General features: G+C 44.3%; 1 protein-coding gene across 2 annotated transcripts in view; it reads left to right on the top strand.

The window, feature by feature from the left end:
• The window catches only part of SMYD3 (SET and MYND domain containing 3), a 555,690-nt gene extending 538,662 nt beyond the window's left edge, over positions 1–17,028 (top strand). For both annotated transcript variants that reach the window (XM_019730893.2, XM_074316893.1), the window contains 2 exons: positions 2,301–2,409; positions 16,725–17,028. In XM_019730893.2, the coding sequence (XP_019586452.1) occupies positions 2,301–2,409; positions 16,725–16,826 (211 nt within the window). In that variant the 3' untranslated portion in view covers positions 16,827–17,028. The remainder of the gene's footprint in view (positions 1–2,300; positions 2,410–16,724) is intronic.
• Positions 17,029–17,811: the final 783 nt, after the last annotated feature.

The following is a 17,811-nucleotide window of genomic DNA, read 5'->3' as shown; positions in this document are numbered from 1 at the left end:
CTCCTCTCTCCTCGTGACTGTCACACGTGGTCACGTGGATGAAAGCGCCTGCCCTCAGTGGGGAGCGTCTCCCAGCAGGAGTGAGCAGCTCCAGTTTTCCTTGGGGTGCTATTCCAGCAAGTAATCACGATTCACATTCCATATGTCGGCTGGAGGTCTCCGGGGACAGGCCAGGCACCCACCAGCTCCCCTGCCGGGCTGTGAGAGTGCTCCGTGAATATTTGTGTGGACGTCCCCCTCACACGCTTCCCCCTCACCTCTCTTTATTACACTCTGCTTCATCTTGCAATAGCTTAAAGCCACCAGCGCAGGGACCTGCCGTGGCACAGTTATGCACCACCTTCTCTGTCATCATAGAACCGAAGATCTTCTTTCCTTCTGCTGACTAACATGACAGACCTCCGCTTAGTGGAGTGATTACTAGTATAAAATTACTTTTTGGCCTTTGAATTTAATTATGCCACGTTTATAGCAATAAAATAAAATCTCAAATCCAGGTGTGCTTTTCATAGAAAGTGTCCAGGGCAATTACCTGCTGATAATGGTGTCCTGTACTTAAGCCTTTTGTCTAGAGATCTTAAAATCTTTTCCACACAAGTAGATAATGATGCTCGTTGTCTAGGGGTGAGGTGAACTGATTGATCTCTTGGCATACTGAGGCGATGGGGAGAAACCCAGGACCCAGGTGTCTCCTTTGTTCCCCCTCCCCTCCCTTTTCAGTTCTTTAAAAAGAATGGCCAACCCTCTGTTGATTTAAATACCTCGTTCTCAAATACTGCTTTCTACTTTTTTAAGAGCATGAATGAAAAGTTTCCATATCACATTTCACAGGGGGGGAAGAGCTGAGGTTCAAGGAGAGAGAACGATTTGTAGGTAAGTAGGTAAGTGCATTCTTACCAGAGAACGTAGGTGTCTCTCCAGTAGATCTGCCTCCTCGCTAGCACACAGCAGAGTGTAAATGTGGGTTCCAGGAGTTCATAAATGAAAGCCAGTCAGAAGAGTGCTTGGTCCCCAGCAAGCCCTACCTACGTCGTGACTCTTAGGGCCATCTGACTGATCTCCACGGGCAGACCCCTCTGCTCTCTGGAGCGAGCCCTTACTGGTGCTAATGGATGCCCTTCCTTCTCCCCACTCAGCCAAGCCTTCCCCAGTCCTTGGGAGCCAGTTGAAGTCCTATTTCTGTCCTCCAGGAAACCTTCACTGGTCCAACCAACCATCAGTCACCTCTCTCCCTTTATAACTCCTGCTGTATTTTCTTAGTTGAGTGCAACACATTCGAATTAAGCATTGCCGCGTACGAAGGTAGGCCTCATTGGGGCTCTAAATCATGCTCTATGTTGTAATATTTTTAAACTGCTGTATGAATGTTTGTCGTGTGTCTAATGAAAGTATTGGGCCTTGAAGGAAATGTTCATCTATATACAGTGTCGTGTGTCCCCAAGCTGCAGGAACCATCCCATATATACAGCAGGAGCTCAGTAGGCTCTAAGAATAGCGGATGTGGGAGGGCAAAAGAGGCCAAACCCTACACCTTTTGTTGAATCTAATATAATAAATTCTTGTTCCATCACACTGAAGTAATGCCAGGTCTGAAACATAGCCCTAAGTTTCCATTTCCGTTCTTTGGTCCACTACGCCACCCTGCTCTATTCTGTTACATGTGGGAAAGGTCACATATGTATCCAGTTCTTCCCACGTGCAGGACATCACGGCAGACACAGACAGGCTGTCTGAATAAAAAGCTCTAAAATTCAGTGAGGTGACACAATAAATACACGAGGGGCTGTAAGAAAGGTAAACTGTGAGAAACTCCACGGCTGAGATTCAAACGGCTTTGCAGTTTCAAGGAGGGTGTGGTGCTGTCTAGATGGGGAGCCATGAAAGCTTCCTCTCATTTACTGAACACATAGATATGGGGACGCCGCCTTCTGTTCCAAGGCTGCCCGAGGGCTGGAGCTTCGGAGGAGAGCTTGGAGTGTAAGAGGAACACCTGGGCTTTTCCCCGTTGTCAGCCCCCGAACGCAGAGGTCCGAACTTGGCTCTCTTCTTTAGTGTTCATTAGAGACTTTCCAGTACCGTCTATTTTTCTTATTTTCCCTAATGCAAAGGCCTTCTGGGGGCAGGAGGTGATACTGCGTCTTCTCCCTTCAGGACTGCACTCTCCCGGGTAGCGGAGCTCGTTTCCGCTCAGGAGCTCGCTCACGGTCACAGCCAGTGTTGGCTCCCACTTTCGTGATCTCCTGATGAAGGCCGACTGCACGTGAGAGCTCCTGACCCTGCCTGTGTTTGGTTTCTTCCAGGATCTTCTTCCCCGGAAGCCACCCCGTCAGGGGTGTACAGGTCATGAAGGTTGGCAAATTGCAGTTACATCAAGGCATGTTTCCCCAGGCCATGAAGAACTTGAGACTGGTGAGTGCCGCCTCTCATGTCACTCTGCCTGGGACACCTGTCTCTGGCTGTTACCAGGCCCCTTCCTTGTGATTTGTAGCAACTCTACACACACCTGTCTGCAGGTGCGCTGCACACACACGCGTGTATGCACACACACCTGCCCAGAAACGTTTACAGCCGTCTCTAGAAAAAAAGAACTGATTTGTGATGTTTGCCCACATCTGTGGTGTAAATACGCCTGCCATGGTTGATTTTCAAGTGCCGATGTGAAATCACCCAGCTCACAGAACTCCTGCCAGTGTCATCATCAGCTGTCACTAACAGTGGGCAGGTCCCCCTTCCCCGTGCCTCCCGCCCGCTGCCCACAGGGCACAGTCCGCATTCCCCGCTTGTCAGGCCAGCCCCTGGCGCCTTTGCAGCCTCCGCCCGCTGCAGCCTTCCGGCCCTCACACAGCCGCCTGTGTGCACTGGGCCCCTCCTCACGGCCCCGGACCTCCTGACTGCTCACACTGCGGTCTTTGCAAAGCTCTTTTCGCTGCCTTAGATGCCCCACCCCCATCCCCATCCCCTGGGCCTGGCAGAACTCCACTGGTCCTTAAAGGCCCAGCTCAAATATTGTTTTCTCTTTGTTCTCCTACCACTCTTTGTCCACTTTGCCACTAGCGCACTTATCACACAGTAAGGGGAATACCCGAAGCCCCCTCCTCCCCCAGCACACTGGGAGGTCTTTGCAGTTATCTTTGTAACCCGCTCAGCAGCACCATGCAAGGTGCCTAGAACTTAGCAAGTATTCATTGTTGGAGGAAGGAGGACGGAGGAAGGGTGGGGGGTCAATACCGTGCTAGCAGTAAGTGCAGAGAAACTAGATGGGAGAACTGGGTCAGTGTTGAACACATCATTCAATAGTGCCATTTATTTGCTGCCCTCTCCGTGAGTCTCCTCTGCCCCTGGGGCCCAGGGTTCTCTTTCCACCCCGGCAGAGCGCCCTCTCACCCAGACTATGGCTTCCAAAAGGAGAGCTCACGTGCTCCTCTGGTCCGGGCTCTGGCTTTTTGTGCAGAGACCTGGTGAATAAGGTTTCATAGGGTGCACCTGACGCTTTAATGGGGTCTTCTGGGCCATGATGCCCTTGTCTGCAAAAAACCTACAGTGGAGAGATCTGGTTCCTGTATCAGAATCTCTCAAGGGGTGTCCAGAGGCCAGCTGGTCCCATAACGTGTACTTACCCGTATTTAGATGAGAAAAATGACAAATGCCTAAGGGATTCTTAAAAATGAGATTCACTAATGCTAGTTTTTGTTGACTGCTAGCCATGTTGCCTTTTCCTGATCTCTAACAAATCAACTACAGGCAACAGGAAGAACACTAGGGTCCCGGAAGGCAGACGACTCGGTTGTTCTTTTCCCCTTGTCTGACATCTTTACCCAGACTGATGGGAGAACGCCTAGCCTTCTCTTCCAGTCTCAAGTAAAACTTTCCTTTCTCGTTGGGCAAATAGTTGTCAGCAAGTCAAATAAGATAGGCAGAAAATACTTACTGAGGGTCTCCTGTTGAAAGTCTTGACGGAAAAATAATATGGAGGAAATCTCCCAAGTATATGATGTACCGAACCCAGGGCCATCTGCCAGTAGGTGTTTCAGAAGTGATCAGATTAATCCTTTGTGATTACATGGGACTGGAAAGTATATTACTGCTCATCCATACATGACCTGATCTGGTCCTCATGGCAGATGACAGTCATATGAGGTCATAGGCCAGGCATTTTCATTTCTATTTGAAAATTAAAGAAGCTAAGGGCTTGGAAACATTCAAGAGTTTGTCTAAAGTTAAACCAAGGCCGAGCCAGGTTTAGTTTGTTCCTTTTCATTCAACATGTCTCGATAAAATGCTTTTATTAATCTGAATAAGACCCAGTGTTATCCTTATAGTTTAGTGGGGGAGACAGATGTGCACAAGTCATTAAATCCAGGCTGGAATACAAGGCTCTGTTCTTTCCCTCTAGACTGGCGCAGTTAAATAGATGAGGCTTTCTCGTAAGGCCCAGTGTGCAGAAATCCCTTCAGATCTCCTGAACTCTTGATGCCAACTCAGGGGAGAATCTGGGAGCAAAATCAGAAGAGCTGTGGCTCTCTTCCATTCTTCATGTGAGCCTTTATTATTGTCATTGCACACAGAACCCTTGAAGGAGGCATCTAATACCCTCAGCTGCAAAGACAAGCCCGAAAGAACGCAGACAGACATGTAGATATGCAATATGGGATGACATGGGTGGGGCAGATGGTGCTAGCCCTCACCAGCCCCTCTCATGACACTCTTAGTGCCCTTTTACACGCCTGCTGCTCAGTTCCGTGCTGACTTCCTCACGTCCTTCTTGTCACGTTGTCTCACCTCCGCCAGAAGCTTCCCTTGGCAATCGTCTTAGCATCTTTTGCTTTTGGTACCAAAGATAAGCCTGAACGTGGCCACTGATAGTTGCCAAATGAGAAATCTTGGAGCAGCATCAGAAAGTCTTCCATGAGGACTGACGTGAAGACATGGCCTTACCCCAGACTTCCTGTTTGGCTCTGGAAGAGTCACTGAGTCTCTTGCTGGGTTCTGACGATCAGCCAAAACGCAAATGTGCATCCCTGGCAATGTTACATAGTAGGAAAAGCACTCGGGTTTAGAAGCAGTAGATTCAGATTCCATTCCCGCCACTTACGAGTTTTGTGATTTGAGGCAAGTTGAAGATAATTTCCTTATTTTTAAGATGAGGATGATTCCTACCCAATAGAGTTGTTTTGAGAAGTAAGCTAGGTCATATGTGAGAGTATGTTTTGCCAAGTCCTAAGCATTTTGAGACTCTAAAGGGTTATTATTTTATAGGAACTCATGTTCTGACAACTCCCCAACTAACTGGTCCCTTTAACACTGTGTTTGTAGTTTGGGTTTATATGGTACAGTTATGTTATGTAACCACTTCCTAGCAGTTCACATGGGTATATTCTGTTTCCCCAAGGTGAGTGGGAATTCCTCAAGGGAACTTGACTTATGTACCTTTTGTAGCTCCTGGTGCCATCTAACATAGACACACATGTCCCAAATGCAGCAAATTCTGTCAAATCCATACTTGAATGAATGGATTTTTTTAATGAATAGAGGACTTTAAAAGTCCCACCCTGGCCCTGTTTTTTCAGCTGTGTTTGGTTAATGAGCCAGATCGTCTCAGGACCTTTGTTGACCATTTGCTGGCATCCCTGGGGACCCCCCAGGGATGCCAGCACACACTCATCTCTTCATAAATTCATATGACTTATAAGTCTAGAAGCAGATCAGTTTGGTTCTGCAGAAAGCCTTTCTTCCTGAGCTTTCTCAGAGCTCTGGTAACCCAGGAGGGGAGAGGGAAAATATACTCTTTGCCTTTTGAAATTAATATTCTCTTTAGACTGGCACCCCCTAGATATCTTTCTTGTCTTAGAAACTCTGGAAATAATGGGATGAAATAGCTTGAATCAGGATTTCAAAGGCCGAGTGTGGAACAGAAATCCGAAAAACTTCAGGATCAGAAATTTGTTGCAGATTCAATTAGGCCCCAGCCTCCTCCAGGAAAGGAATCCACTTAGCTCCACTGTGATTTGGTTTAGGCTTCCATCTCCACTGGGCTCAGCTGAAATTCTCGTGATTGCTGCCACAGAATTGGCAGCGAGGTTTGTTCGCAGCGCTTCCCACCTGCTTTGTCCTGTCTTTAATCGACTTTCATTTCTTTCCATTTATTTCTTGGAAGAATTTTATTAGCCATTAATTTGACTTCTTGGACCTCAAGGGGAACTGTCCTTATCAGGGCCATCTTGTCAGTGAGCGGGTTTCTCTTCTGTGAACTCCCTCACCCTGGGCCCAACTAGCAGCTTTGTTAGCAGTGCTTTATTAGCTGAAGTCAGGTTGGAAAACGTCAGACTTCTTTCCCTTCAATAACCATTTTTTATTAAGATGTAAATTGCTTACATTACACTGTAATGTTATTTCCCTTCTCATTGCTTTTGTTGAAGCATTTTACACGTTGAGGACCTTTTTATCTTTTCTGGGCCTGAACAGAAAATGCAGGCCACATGCCCCGGACAGCACTCCTCTCATTCCTGCAGTTATTAGCTAATCCAGCACATCCAGGGAAAGCTCAAAGCACAACCACACTCTGGAAATAATGGGATGAACTAGCTTGAATAAGGATTCCAGCCTCTGTCTACTCCAGCCTGCACTCCGATTTCCAGCCCCCCACAAATGGCTGGGGTGGAGCATGCCATTCTGTTGTTCCCGTTTCTTAATCTGTTACAGTGATTCTTAACCTCTTTGGTCATGTTCTTGTTTAGGAATCTGTTGAGAACCACTGACTCACCAAATGAAAATGCTCAAGCACTCAACATTTTGTATTTTCGGTGGGGAAGGGGACTTTGGGGACCACCTGCAGCTTCTCCAAGGACTCTCAAGTGCCCACTGCCTCTGGGTTAAAAAGCTCTCCACTTGGTGTGTGACATCACACCTTAGTATGGGGCAAGTGGGAGGGAGAGAGGGAGGCGGGCAAGAGGGCACGCTGAAGTGAAGTGCCGTAATCGTCCATAACGCCTTCAAAGAGCTGTTTGGCAGTCCCTGGCTCTGATACTTAGGAATGTTCCCCACTGACCCCCAAATAGAGAATATTAGTTTAAAGAGTATGTTTCTGAAGTGAAAAAAGGAGAAGATAATTAAGGGAATGGTCAGTAAAATGAAAATGTAGTGATTAAGTCATATTAAAAGAAATAAGCAGAAATTTACCCACCAATAAGTGTAAGCCCCGCAGTAAGAAGGAGACAAGTGGGAACCTGGACTTACACCTCCACCTGGCAGTAACGAGGTGTCATCCCCCCATTCTCCTGTTGGAGCAATGTCAGAGGAAGGTTTAAATAAAATTCAGAATCTCAACAGGATACTCAGAATGTTCAGGTTTCAGCTGAAAATCCCTGATCGTACCATGAACCAGGAAGATCTCAATTTTCATGAAAAAAAAAAAAAAAAGACGATACATGCCAAGTCCAAGATAACAGAGATGTTAGAAAAAGGTTTTAAAGCAGCCATCATGAAAATACTTCAATGAACAATTACAAACACCCTCAAAACAAATGAAAAAAATCAAAAGGCTTAGCAAAGAAATGGAAGATACAAAGGAGAAGCAAATAGAAATTTAAGAACTGATAAATACAATTACCAACATAACAGATTGGGGCTTAACAACAGAATGGAGAAGACAGAGGAATGATTAATGAACATGAAGATAGAACAATAGAAGCTACCTAACCTGAAAAACAGAGAAAATAACTTTTAAAAAAAGGCAAAATTGAACAGAGCCTCAGGGGCCTATGAGACCGAGAACAAAAGATATAACATTGGAGTCCCAGAAGGAGAAGAGAGAGGATGGAAGGAAGAATAATGGTGGAGGCATCCAAATTGGAAAGGATTGGAAGTACAATGATTTCTGTTCACAGATAATATAATTTTATATGTTGAAACCCCTAAAGATTCCACACAAAACAAATAAACAAAAAAACCTGTTAAAACTGATAAATCCAGCAAAGGAGCAGGATATAAAATCAACATGCGAAAGTCCGATACATTTCTATATACTGACAGTGAATAATCCAAAAAGCAAATTAAGGAAACAGTTCCATTTACAATAGCATCTAACAAATAAAATACTTAGGAATTAACTTAACCAAGGAGATGAAAGACTTATACACTGAAAACTATAAAACATTGATGAAAAATTAAAGAAGACATAAATAGAATAACATCCAGGTTCATGATTAGAAGGCTTAATATTGTTAAGCTGTTAATACTACCCAAAGCAGCCTACAGATTGAGTACAATCTCTATCAAAATCCCAAGGATTTTATTTCAGAAATAGAAAAATCCATCCTAAAATTTGTATGAAACCTCCAAGGATTCCAATAGCCAAAACAATCTTGAAAAAGAAGAAAAAAGTTGGAAGACTCACAATTCTTGATTTCAAAATTTACTACACAGTTACAGTAATCCAAACAGTATGGTAGTAGCATAAAGAAGGCCAGATAGACCAATGGAATCAAACAGAGAGCCCAGAAATAAATCTCACACAGATGATGAAATGCTTTTTGACAAGGGTACCAAGGCCATTCAGTGGGGAAATGACAGTCTCTTCAACAAATGGCATTGGGAAAACTGGATATCCAAATGCAAAGGAATGAAGATGGACTTTACCTAACATCATATTTAAAAAGTAACTCAAGATAGATCAAAGACCTAAATATGAGCTAAAACTATAAAATTTGAAGAAGAAAACTTAGAGCAGAAGCTTCATGGCATTGGATTTGGCAATTTATTGGCTATGTCACCAAGGCACAGGCAACAAGAACAAAAAATAGACAAGGTGGACTTCATTAAAATAAAAACTTTTGTGCATCAATGGACCTATCAACAATAAAAAGCCAACCCACAGAATGGGACAAAATATTTGCAGATCATGTATCTGATAAGGGATTAATATCCAGAATATATAGAGAACCCCTAAAACTCAACAACAAAAGCAACCAAATTCAAAAGTGGGCAAAGGACTTGAATAGACATTTCTCTGAAAAAGATATACAAGTGTCCAAAAAGCACATGAAAACATGCTTAACAGCACTAATCATGGAGGAAATGCAAATCAAAACAGCAATAAGATGGCATTTCTCATCTGTTAGAATGGCTATTATTCAAAAAAAAGGGTGTGGGGAGAGATAGAGACGAAAAACAGAAAACAGCAAGTGTTAGTGTGGATGTGGACAAACTGGAAACCTGTACGTTATCAGTAGAAATGCAAAACTGTACAGCTACTATGGAAAATAGTATGATAGTTCCTCAAAAAAAGTAAAGAAAAGAAAAAAAACAGAATTGCCATTTGATGAAGCAATTCCACTTCTGCTCAAATCCCTGCTTTCAATACACAAAAGTATTGAAAGCAGGGAGTTGAGCAGGTATTTGTACACCAGTGTTCACAGCACTATTTACCATTGCCAAAAGGTAGAAACAATTCAAATGTCCATGGATGGATGAGTAGATAAACAAAGTGTGGGAGATATATCTGTATGTCTATATTTATATCTCTCTATCTCTATATATCTATTATATATAATCTATATATAACATATATAGGAATATTATTCAGCCTTAAAAAGAAAAATGCTTATACATGCTACAACATGGATGAACATATGCGAAGTGAAATAAGCCAGACATAAAAGGACAAATATTGTATGACTCCACTTATATGAGGTATCTAGAGAAGTTGAAAATGTAGAGACAGAAAGTAGAATGGTGGTTATCGGGTCTGGCGGGACAGGGGTAAGAGGAGTTATTGTTCAGTAGCTGCAGCTTCAGTGTGAGACGATGCAGAAGTTCTGGAAATGGATGGTGGTGATGGCAGCACAACAACACGAATGTACTTCATGTGACTGAACTGTACACTTAAAAATGATTAAAATGGCAAGTTTCATGATCTTATGTCTATTTTATTACAATAAAATATTTTCATAAAAGAAATAATAGTAGAAAACTTCCAGAATTTGGCAAAAGACATAAACTACAAATTCAAATACATTGAGTGAAGCCTAAATAGGAAAAATCCAAAGAATCCACACTGAGATGCATCGTAGTCAAACTTCTGAAAACTAAAGACAAGGAGAATACCTTAAAAGTGGGGGTGGGGGGAAGTTTCCTTGCCTATAGGGAAAAACAGAATTAAATTACAATGATTTTTCTCATTAGAAACCATGGAAGCCAGACAAAAAATGACACATTTTTCAAGGACTACAAGAAAAAAACTGTTAACCCAAAAACCTATATTCAGCAAAAATATACTTCAGTACTGAAGGGGACGTCAGGACATCTCAGATGAAAGTAAACTAAGCGAACTTGTCACAGCAGACCTCTTCTAAAAGGATGGCTAAAAGAATTCTCTAAACAGAAAGGAAATGATTTATTTTTTTTAAATGGAATCTTGAAACATCAGGAAGGAAGAAAGAACATGGTAAACAAAAATATGGGCAAGTAAAATACTTTCTTCTCTTCTTGAGTTTTCTAGATTATGTTTGACAATTGAAGCAAAAATTATAACACTCTCTGACGTGGCTCTAAACGTACAGAGTGGAAATATTTAGGACAATTTTATTCCAAATAGGGGAGGGTGAAAGACATAAAGGGAAGTAGGGTTTGTTGAACTGGTAAAATGACAACACCACTAGAGTGTGATAAGTTATGTATAAATAATGTAACACCTAGAGCAACCACTAAAAGTTCTACAAAGGGCTGCACTCAAAAACGCTATAGGATGAAATTCTTAAAAAAAAAAAAAAAAAAAAAAATTTAAGTAACCCACAGGAAATGCAAGAAAAAAAAAATAAAAACAAAAAAAAAAAAATAGAGAACAAAAATACAATAGCAAACTTAAACCCTAATATATTAATAACTACATTAATTATATAATTGGTCTATATACAAAAGTAAATTGTCTAGTCAATTAAATGAAAGAGATTAATACAATAGATTTTTTTAAATGACCCAACTATATGCCAACTACAAGAAAGCCACTTAAAATAGAATGATGTAGGCAGGTTGAAAGTAAAAGGATGAAAAAAGGTGTATCCTGAAAACACAATCGAAAGCTGGAATGGTTATACTAATATCAGATAAAGTAGACCTAAGAGCAAAGAACATTTTACTAGAGACAGAAGAGGGACATTTTATAATGAAAAAAAGGTCAATCTACCAGGAAGACATAGCAATCTTAAATATGTATGCACCGAACAGCCCAGTTGCCAAATCTGGGAAACAAAAACTGATAGAACTGAAAGGAGAACTAGTCAGTAGACTTGTGGGTACAACTGTAGCTGGGGCATCACCACCCCTCTGTCAGCAACTGACAGAACAACTAGACAGAAAATCAACAAGGATACAGAAGAATGTAACAACCCCATCAACCAACAGCATCTAATTGACATTTATAAAACACTCCACCCAACAATAGCAGAATACATGTTCAAGTACCCACAGAACGTACACCAAAATAAGCCACATTCCGGGCTGTAAAGCAAGACTCAATAAATGTAAAAGGATTCAGGTTATGCAACGTAAATTTTCTGACCACAGTGGAATTAAATTACAAATCAATAACAATATTTTGAAACAAAACCAAATGGACACCTCCCAGCTCTGTGTCTGGGACTTGGTTTGGCCCTAGAACTTATCGAGTCCAATCTCATTATTCAGTTGAGGAAGCTGAGGCTCAGGGAGGAGACATACCTTCTTCAGGGCCTCTTAGGTGCTCAGTAAATATGCATTGGATTGATTAGTTAAACATAGCAACACAACAGCCACGCTTTCATGAGAGTAGCTGCTACCACAGGAAGAACACACATACCTGAGCTCACTGCATCTGTCACCCCTTCAGAAGTCCCCTGGGCTGCTCCGGGCCCTCCCACCTCTGGACACCCCAGCACCTTACATCTCCCTTTGTCACACACTGTCCGGCGGTGCCAGAGCTCTTCCCCGGACAAGGCCGAGTCTTACGCGTTATAGCTGCTTAGACAATATTTCGTGAATGAGTGGAGAGTTTTCTTGAAGGACATTTTGCCTTTCAGGATGACAGGTTCTTCCAGCAGATCCTTCTCTGAGAATTATTTATTCAAGGTGTAGAGCAGAACGGGGTCAGCAGGGGTGCTGCATTCAGAGGTTGCCATCAAAGGCTGTGGAATCTTCTGTAACCCACTGGGAAGGGCTTGTAGCGGCTCTGGGGCTGCTTAACATGTAGGCTTCTTACAGTTCCTTTTTTGGACCCCCTGCCCCCCTCCCCAACCCCCCCTCCACTCCCCTTTCATCCTGAGATAGGCAGAACGAGGAAGCTTGTTTGCTTTTTCCCTCCTGCTATCTGATTCCAGAGGGTCTCACCAGGCACACATTTCTTTTCCTTCTGACTTTATATCCATATTTAAATCATGCTTGGGGAAGTCATTTATTGGATCGCCTCAGGCTCATGGTAGAGTATATGAGATCCTTGATAAGCTTAATATATTTGTATTAAAAATTAATAAGAGAGCTATATTGTTTGCAACTTTAAATCACGATTTGATTTAATTCATTTTATTTAATATACAAGCACAATTCTAAAATTTAAAAAAAAAAAAAAAATAAGATGTGATGAGATTGAAATCAGTTCTGGGACCCTGTCTTGATTCCTGAGTGAACCATGCCTTTCATGCGGCAGACAAGCTGTATTGCCATTTCTCGTGTGACATTTAGCGTCAGTGCACGGGTGCAGCCACCCCCTCAGAGGCGTCAAATGAGTCCTCTGTGGAAGATTATGTGCAGGCTCCTTTTAAATGCTACCATTAAAAAAATAAAATTTAATGGAAAGAGATAAGCTTTTCCCAGCACACGCCGGCTCCGATTTTATATTTCCTTAATCTGTTTTATATACTGCTGCAGGAAATTAAACCAAAATTGTCCTCTCTGACGTGTGCACATGCGGCCGTTGGGAGGGGCTGAGAGAAGGGAGACAGAGCTCGGGAACAGTTGCTCCAGTTTGTCAGAAATTTATTGTAAATCCCTTTATTGGGGCGGGGTGGGTGGGGGCACCTTCCTCATCTTCCCGCTGGAGTAAAGAGCTGTGGCTGCCATGGAAAGACAGCCTGGGCCCAGGATCACATACGTCTCTCTTCTTACATCACTGAGAACAGTGGCCCCCGTGACGTCCAGGCCGTGTCCAGGACAAGGACGCAGCGTCCTCCACCACCCGCTCTGAGTTTCAGCTGACTGTCTCGTCACTGTGACCTACCACTCACTCTCACCCGTAAGACAATCACGGATGGATTTGGCACGTTACTGAATCCTACATCTTTCTCCCTTCTTTCTCTCCTTTTCTCTTTGACCCTGGCCATCACTCCGAGAAAATGACAATGTTTACTTGTCAGTCATACCTGCACTTACTTTTACCTTCCAGATAAATGATGTGGATTTCTTTTTTCACTCTCTCGCTCTTTTCAAATAGGTCCTCTGCCTCCCGCTGTGCTCACCTCCGCCCTGCTTCTGGCCAGCCGTATGGATAAGATCTTCTAGTCTTAGTATCTCAGATCCTACACACACACACACACACACACACACACACACACACACACACACACACACACACCAGACAAGACAGTACAGAGTGCCACCAGCCCCTTCTTACCTAGGAAGACCCCGTGCCCCTCAGGGTATCTCAGGAGGCCTCCAGTCCCTCCCCTGGGCCGCTGCAGGCTGTTCGCAGGTGGAGGCTGCACAGGGCTGACTCTGAACGAGTGGACTCTGGGTTGAGTGCTGAGACCTGGGTGCTCACCCTGGGCCAGCCGGCCTCTCAGGCCACACATGAGGCCATTGGACCAGAGGGCCTCACCATGGCCCTTCCATAGGAAGCAGGCTGGCAGGTGTGGAAGCGAGGCCGGGGAAGCCAGGCAGCCCCCTTCCTGGCAGTGGCTCTGAAGGACAGGAAGCCTCCTGCTCACGCTCAGGCACCTGTCCTGTGGGAGGACGGGCAGGCTTGTCCCTTTAATGACAAGGAGACTGTGCATCAGGCACAAGTAACTGTGACTCGAGTAAGATGGGAAGTGGGGAGAGAGTGAAACAGGACAGGAAGGAAGATGGGAACCTAGAATATGTTTGCAAACATGCAGACCAGCCAAAACTCTCTTTGTCGTGTAGTCCTGAGTCAAATCACTGAGAAGCACAGATCATTCCCCAGGTGAGGAACCTGGAGAAATATAACAGGAGGGCAGAAAGAAACTAGGTGGAGAGTTCTCCTGAGAAACGAGGCCAGACCCTCATCCAACACAGAGCATCTGTGAGGGGCAGGGCAGGCCTGGCTGCCTGTGGGGGCGCAGCGTGGGCAGCCACTGCTCTTTCTGCAAAGAGCTCCTCAGGCCGTGCTTCTGGCCTGCCATCTTCCTTGGCCACGTCACAAGTACATCTGGCCCTCTGTTGAGTAGTAGGGCAAGGAACATTTAAGACAGCTTTCAAGTAAGAGAATTCTCTGACGGACCAGAAGTATCTCTCTGACCTCTCTTTATAGTCGTGCTCCCGTGCGGGCAGGTCTCTGCCCCCAGACATCAGATGTCCAGATCCATGGAGGATCCAGGGCAGTGCCCCAGGGGAGAGGGCAGGGGAGAATAAAACATGGGACATTTGTTCCCCAAATGGCCTCAGACATGTGGTTTTCATCTTCAGCCCAAAGGGATCTCACAGAGCTTGGCTGCCTGCAAGGTGTGGGCCGCTCCTAACTCCTCCTCACTCCCGACGCCCCCACCCTGGGGTTTGCTTGCAGATACTGTGTACCCACAGGGCAGGCCCACTCCAGAAGGAACACATCCCCACCACCCAGAATCGCAGACCCAGCCCCACTCTGGGTTTTCCCGCTGGGATGTCGGGGTGATGGGCGTGACTCAGTGCAGGGTTCCAGCCAGAAGCCGTGAACATGTTAGGGGCCAGTGCCTGACATGGTGTCTCTTTCTTTTCTTCTCTTTTTTCTTTCTCTCTCAGAGCTAAATCTAGACCCCATCTGCCTGCCTGTTTCCCTGTATTCTAGCCTAAAGGGAACATTTTCAAACGGGCAAAAATGAAGACAGGAACCCAGGCTGAAAGCACCCGTAGATGAACACCTCGCTTCTCGGGGCCCCAGGTTTCTCCTGTGGAGAATGAAGGGGGCACAACCACCAAGGCGCTTCTCAGCTCAAAAGTCTCTGTGACTCGAGAAATGTCCAGACCCAGCAACCCCACCTGTAGGAATTTGTCTTCCGCAAATGTTCCGCAAACGCAAGAAAATCCTCTGCTGGAAGATCACATCACATCAACAAAACATTGGGAGGGAATCTGAGTTTCCGAGAGTAGCTTAGTGAACGATGGTCTATAGATGTGATGGAATTATTTGTACACAACCATCCAAATGGTAATCGTGGGCTATAAATCACCATTGACTACTAACTAGCTGTTGGGATTTGTTGAGAGCTCACTGTATCAGCTGTTCTCTGCCCTGAGGGCGCATTGGAATCTGCTGAGCTCAAGCCTCACCCCCAGAGAGCAGGTGTCGGGGGATCATGTGTGGGGTCTGGGCACTGGTGTCTCTTTTGAAGCTCCCTGGTTGATACGACCACAGAGCTGCACACCAGGTACTGTTCAGGGGCTTACTAGCCACCAGAGGGGTGTCTTTACTCATCTCCTGAAGGCACGTCTGCATCGAATACAGGGGGTCTGGTGCCCCTCCCTTCCCCCAGCCCCCCAGGAGCAGTGCAGGATGATACTGTTTGTCTCTATTAATTGCAAACATTTTTGAGAGTATCCTGGTTATTTATTACTGTATAACAAACCATCCCAAAGCTTACCTAGCAGAGTATAACCCCCACCATTTTATCATGCTCACAGATTTTTGGGGTCAGGAATTCCAACAGGTCACAGTAGGAATGGCTTTCATCGTTCCCACGCTATCTGGGGCTGCAGCTGGGCGCACTGGAATCTGGCTGGTGGCTGGAAGCATCTGGAGGCTTCTTTACGCACATTTCTGGTGTCTAGGCTCGGCCAACTTCAAAGACGGGCTCAGCTAGGATGTCAACCACAGAACTTACACGTGGCCTGTCCACGTGGTCTGGGCTTCCTCGCAGCATGAACCAGGCAGAGGCTGCTGGCCTGTTGAACCTGACCTTGGAAGTCAATAGCATGACGTCCATTGCACACTATGATCGAACTGGTCAGAAGCCCACCCACGTTTCAGAAACACGTTGCAGGTAGAATTGACAAGATTTAGTGATGGACTGAACATGGAGAATGAAGGCAGGGATTGTCAAAATACCGGTGCTATACCATCATATGACATAGAAAGGATATAAAAAAGTATATGTACATCATAATCACAGTAGATGAGAATTGAATGCAGCATGCAAACATGAAAATTTACTTTAAGGTGGTAGGAGCATGGTATTTCATCCTTAATATCACTTGATTATTTTAGTAATGCTTCTTAAACCTCTGTAACCGCCCACCAAACCTATGCACTAACAATCCCTGAAGATAGTTGTTGGACAGCAGGCCCAGCACGACTCGCATCTCGAGTCTGCTTTCCAAGCCCCACATTAAAAAACATCACCTTGTCACTTCACATTCTGGCTTGGAGAACCACAGGGCTGCCTCACTATAGACCTTTGGGGTTTTCCAGGTCCTGCTGTCACGGGAAAGGTAAAGAGTGGGCAGGGCCTATGCTGGGCTCTCATCTGTCTTCTTTCTTTCCCCTTTAGGCTTTTGACATTATGAGAGTGACACACGGCAGAGAGCACAGCCTCATCGAGGATTTGATCCTACTCTTAGAAGAATGTGACGCCAACATACGAGCAGCCTAACTGAGCCGAGTCAGGTGGAAAGACGGCTCATGCCTCGACTGAATGCCTTACCGAGATCACACCCTCAGTACTTAGTTTGCTGTGTGACCCTCCCCTGTTAGAAATGCTGTTCTGTGTTTAATGTAGGTTTGCCAACCACAAGAATCATTAGTTGTAGAGAAGCACGATTATAACAAATATTAAAAAGTTTGGTTGAAAATGCCATCCAGTAATTGTTTTCTTTGCTTACTCATTGGTAATCTTAATGTTTAAGATCTCCACATTACAGGTAGAAAATTCTATTAAAAGCACCGCAAAGTAAGTATTAATGTTCTCATTGGATATATGTAGGATAAATGGATAAAATCAATGTTTTCACATTTGTTTCCAAGCAAAAACTAAATGTCCATTTTGGCAAGAAGCAGAATTTTCAGATGCCGTCTTTATTATTTGTGTTAAATGATATCTATGTCCGTTATTCACTCCCAAATACGTCTCCAACACGAGAAGGTTTATCCTGAATCCTAGGAATAAGTTATTTTAGGGGTTATTAGAAAAGGAGAGGAAATCTAAATGGAAAAGAAAAAAAAATGTTTTTTCAAATGTCTCATGGCTTGTCATGTAACTCTCTCATTCTGAGCATTTTATAAGCCTTTGTGTATGTCGTGCTTTTTTGCCTTGACTTTTTTTCTAATTTCCTACATCTTGTGGTTTGACCGTGTGATATGCATAGCACGAAGCTCTATTACCCTGCAGAAAGCAGGGTTCTAGCATTCCAGCTCAAATCAGGCTTGCTTTCTTTCCTTTTTCCTCTCTATTATTCCAAATTCTATGGCCTGCTTTTCTGTCTTTCTGCTTTACAAATACTGAAAACCTTTCCTTTCCCTCCGCAAAAAAAAAAAAAAAAAGGTAAATTATTTTCTGGGTCAGTAATCCCATGAGCAGTTTCGTCCCTCCTGCTCAGATGACACTGGTCGTCACTGGAGCCCTTTGATTCCTGCAGCTG

This window comes from Rhinolophus sinicus, linkage group LG12, assembly GCF_036562045.2.
Source record: "Rhinolophus sinicus isolate RSC01 linkage group LG12, ASM3656204v1, whole genome shotgun sequence".
NCBI classification, from domain to species: Eukaryota; Metazoa; Chordata; class Mammalia; order Chiroptera; family Rhinolophidae; genus Rhinolophus; species Rhinolophus sinicus.
The sequence above is the reverse complement of the archived record's forward strand: the minus strand, read 5'-3'. Positions and strand labels throughout refer to the sequence as shown.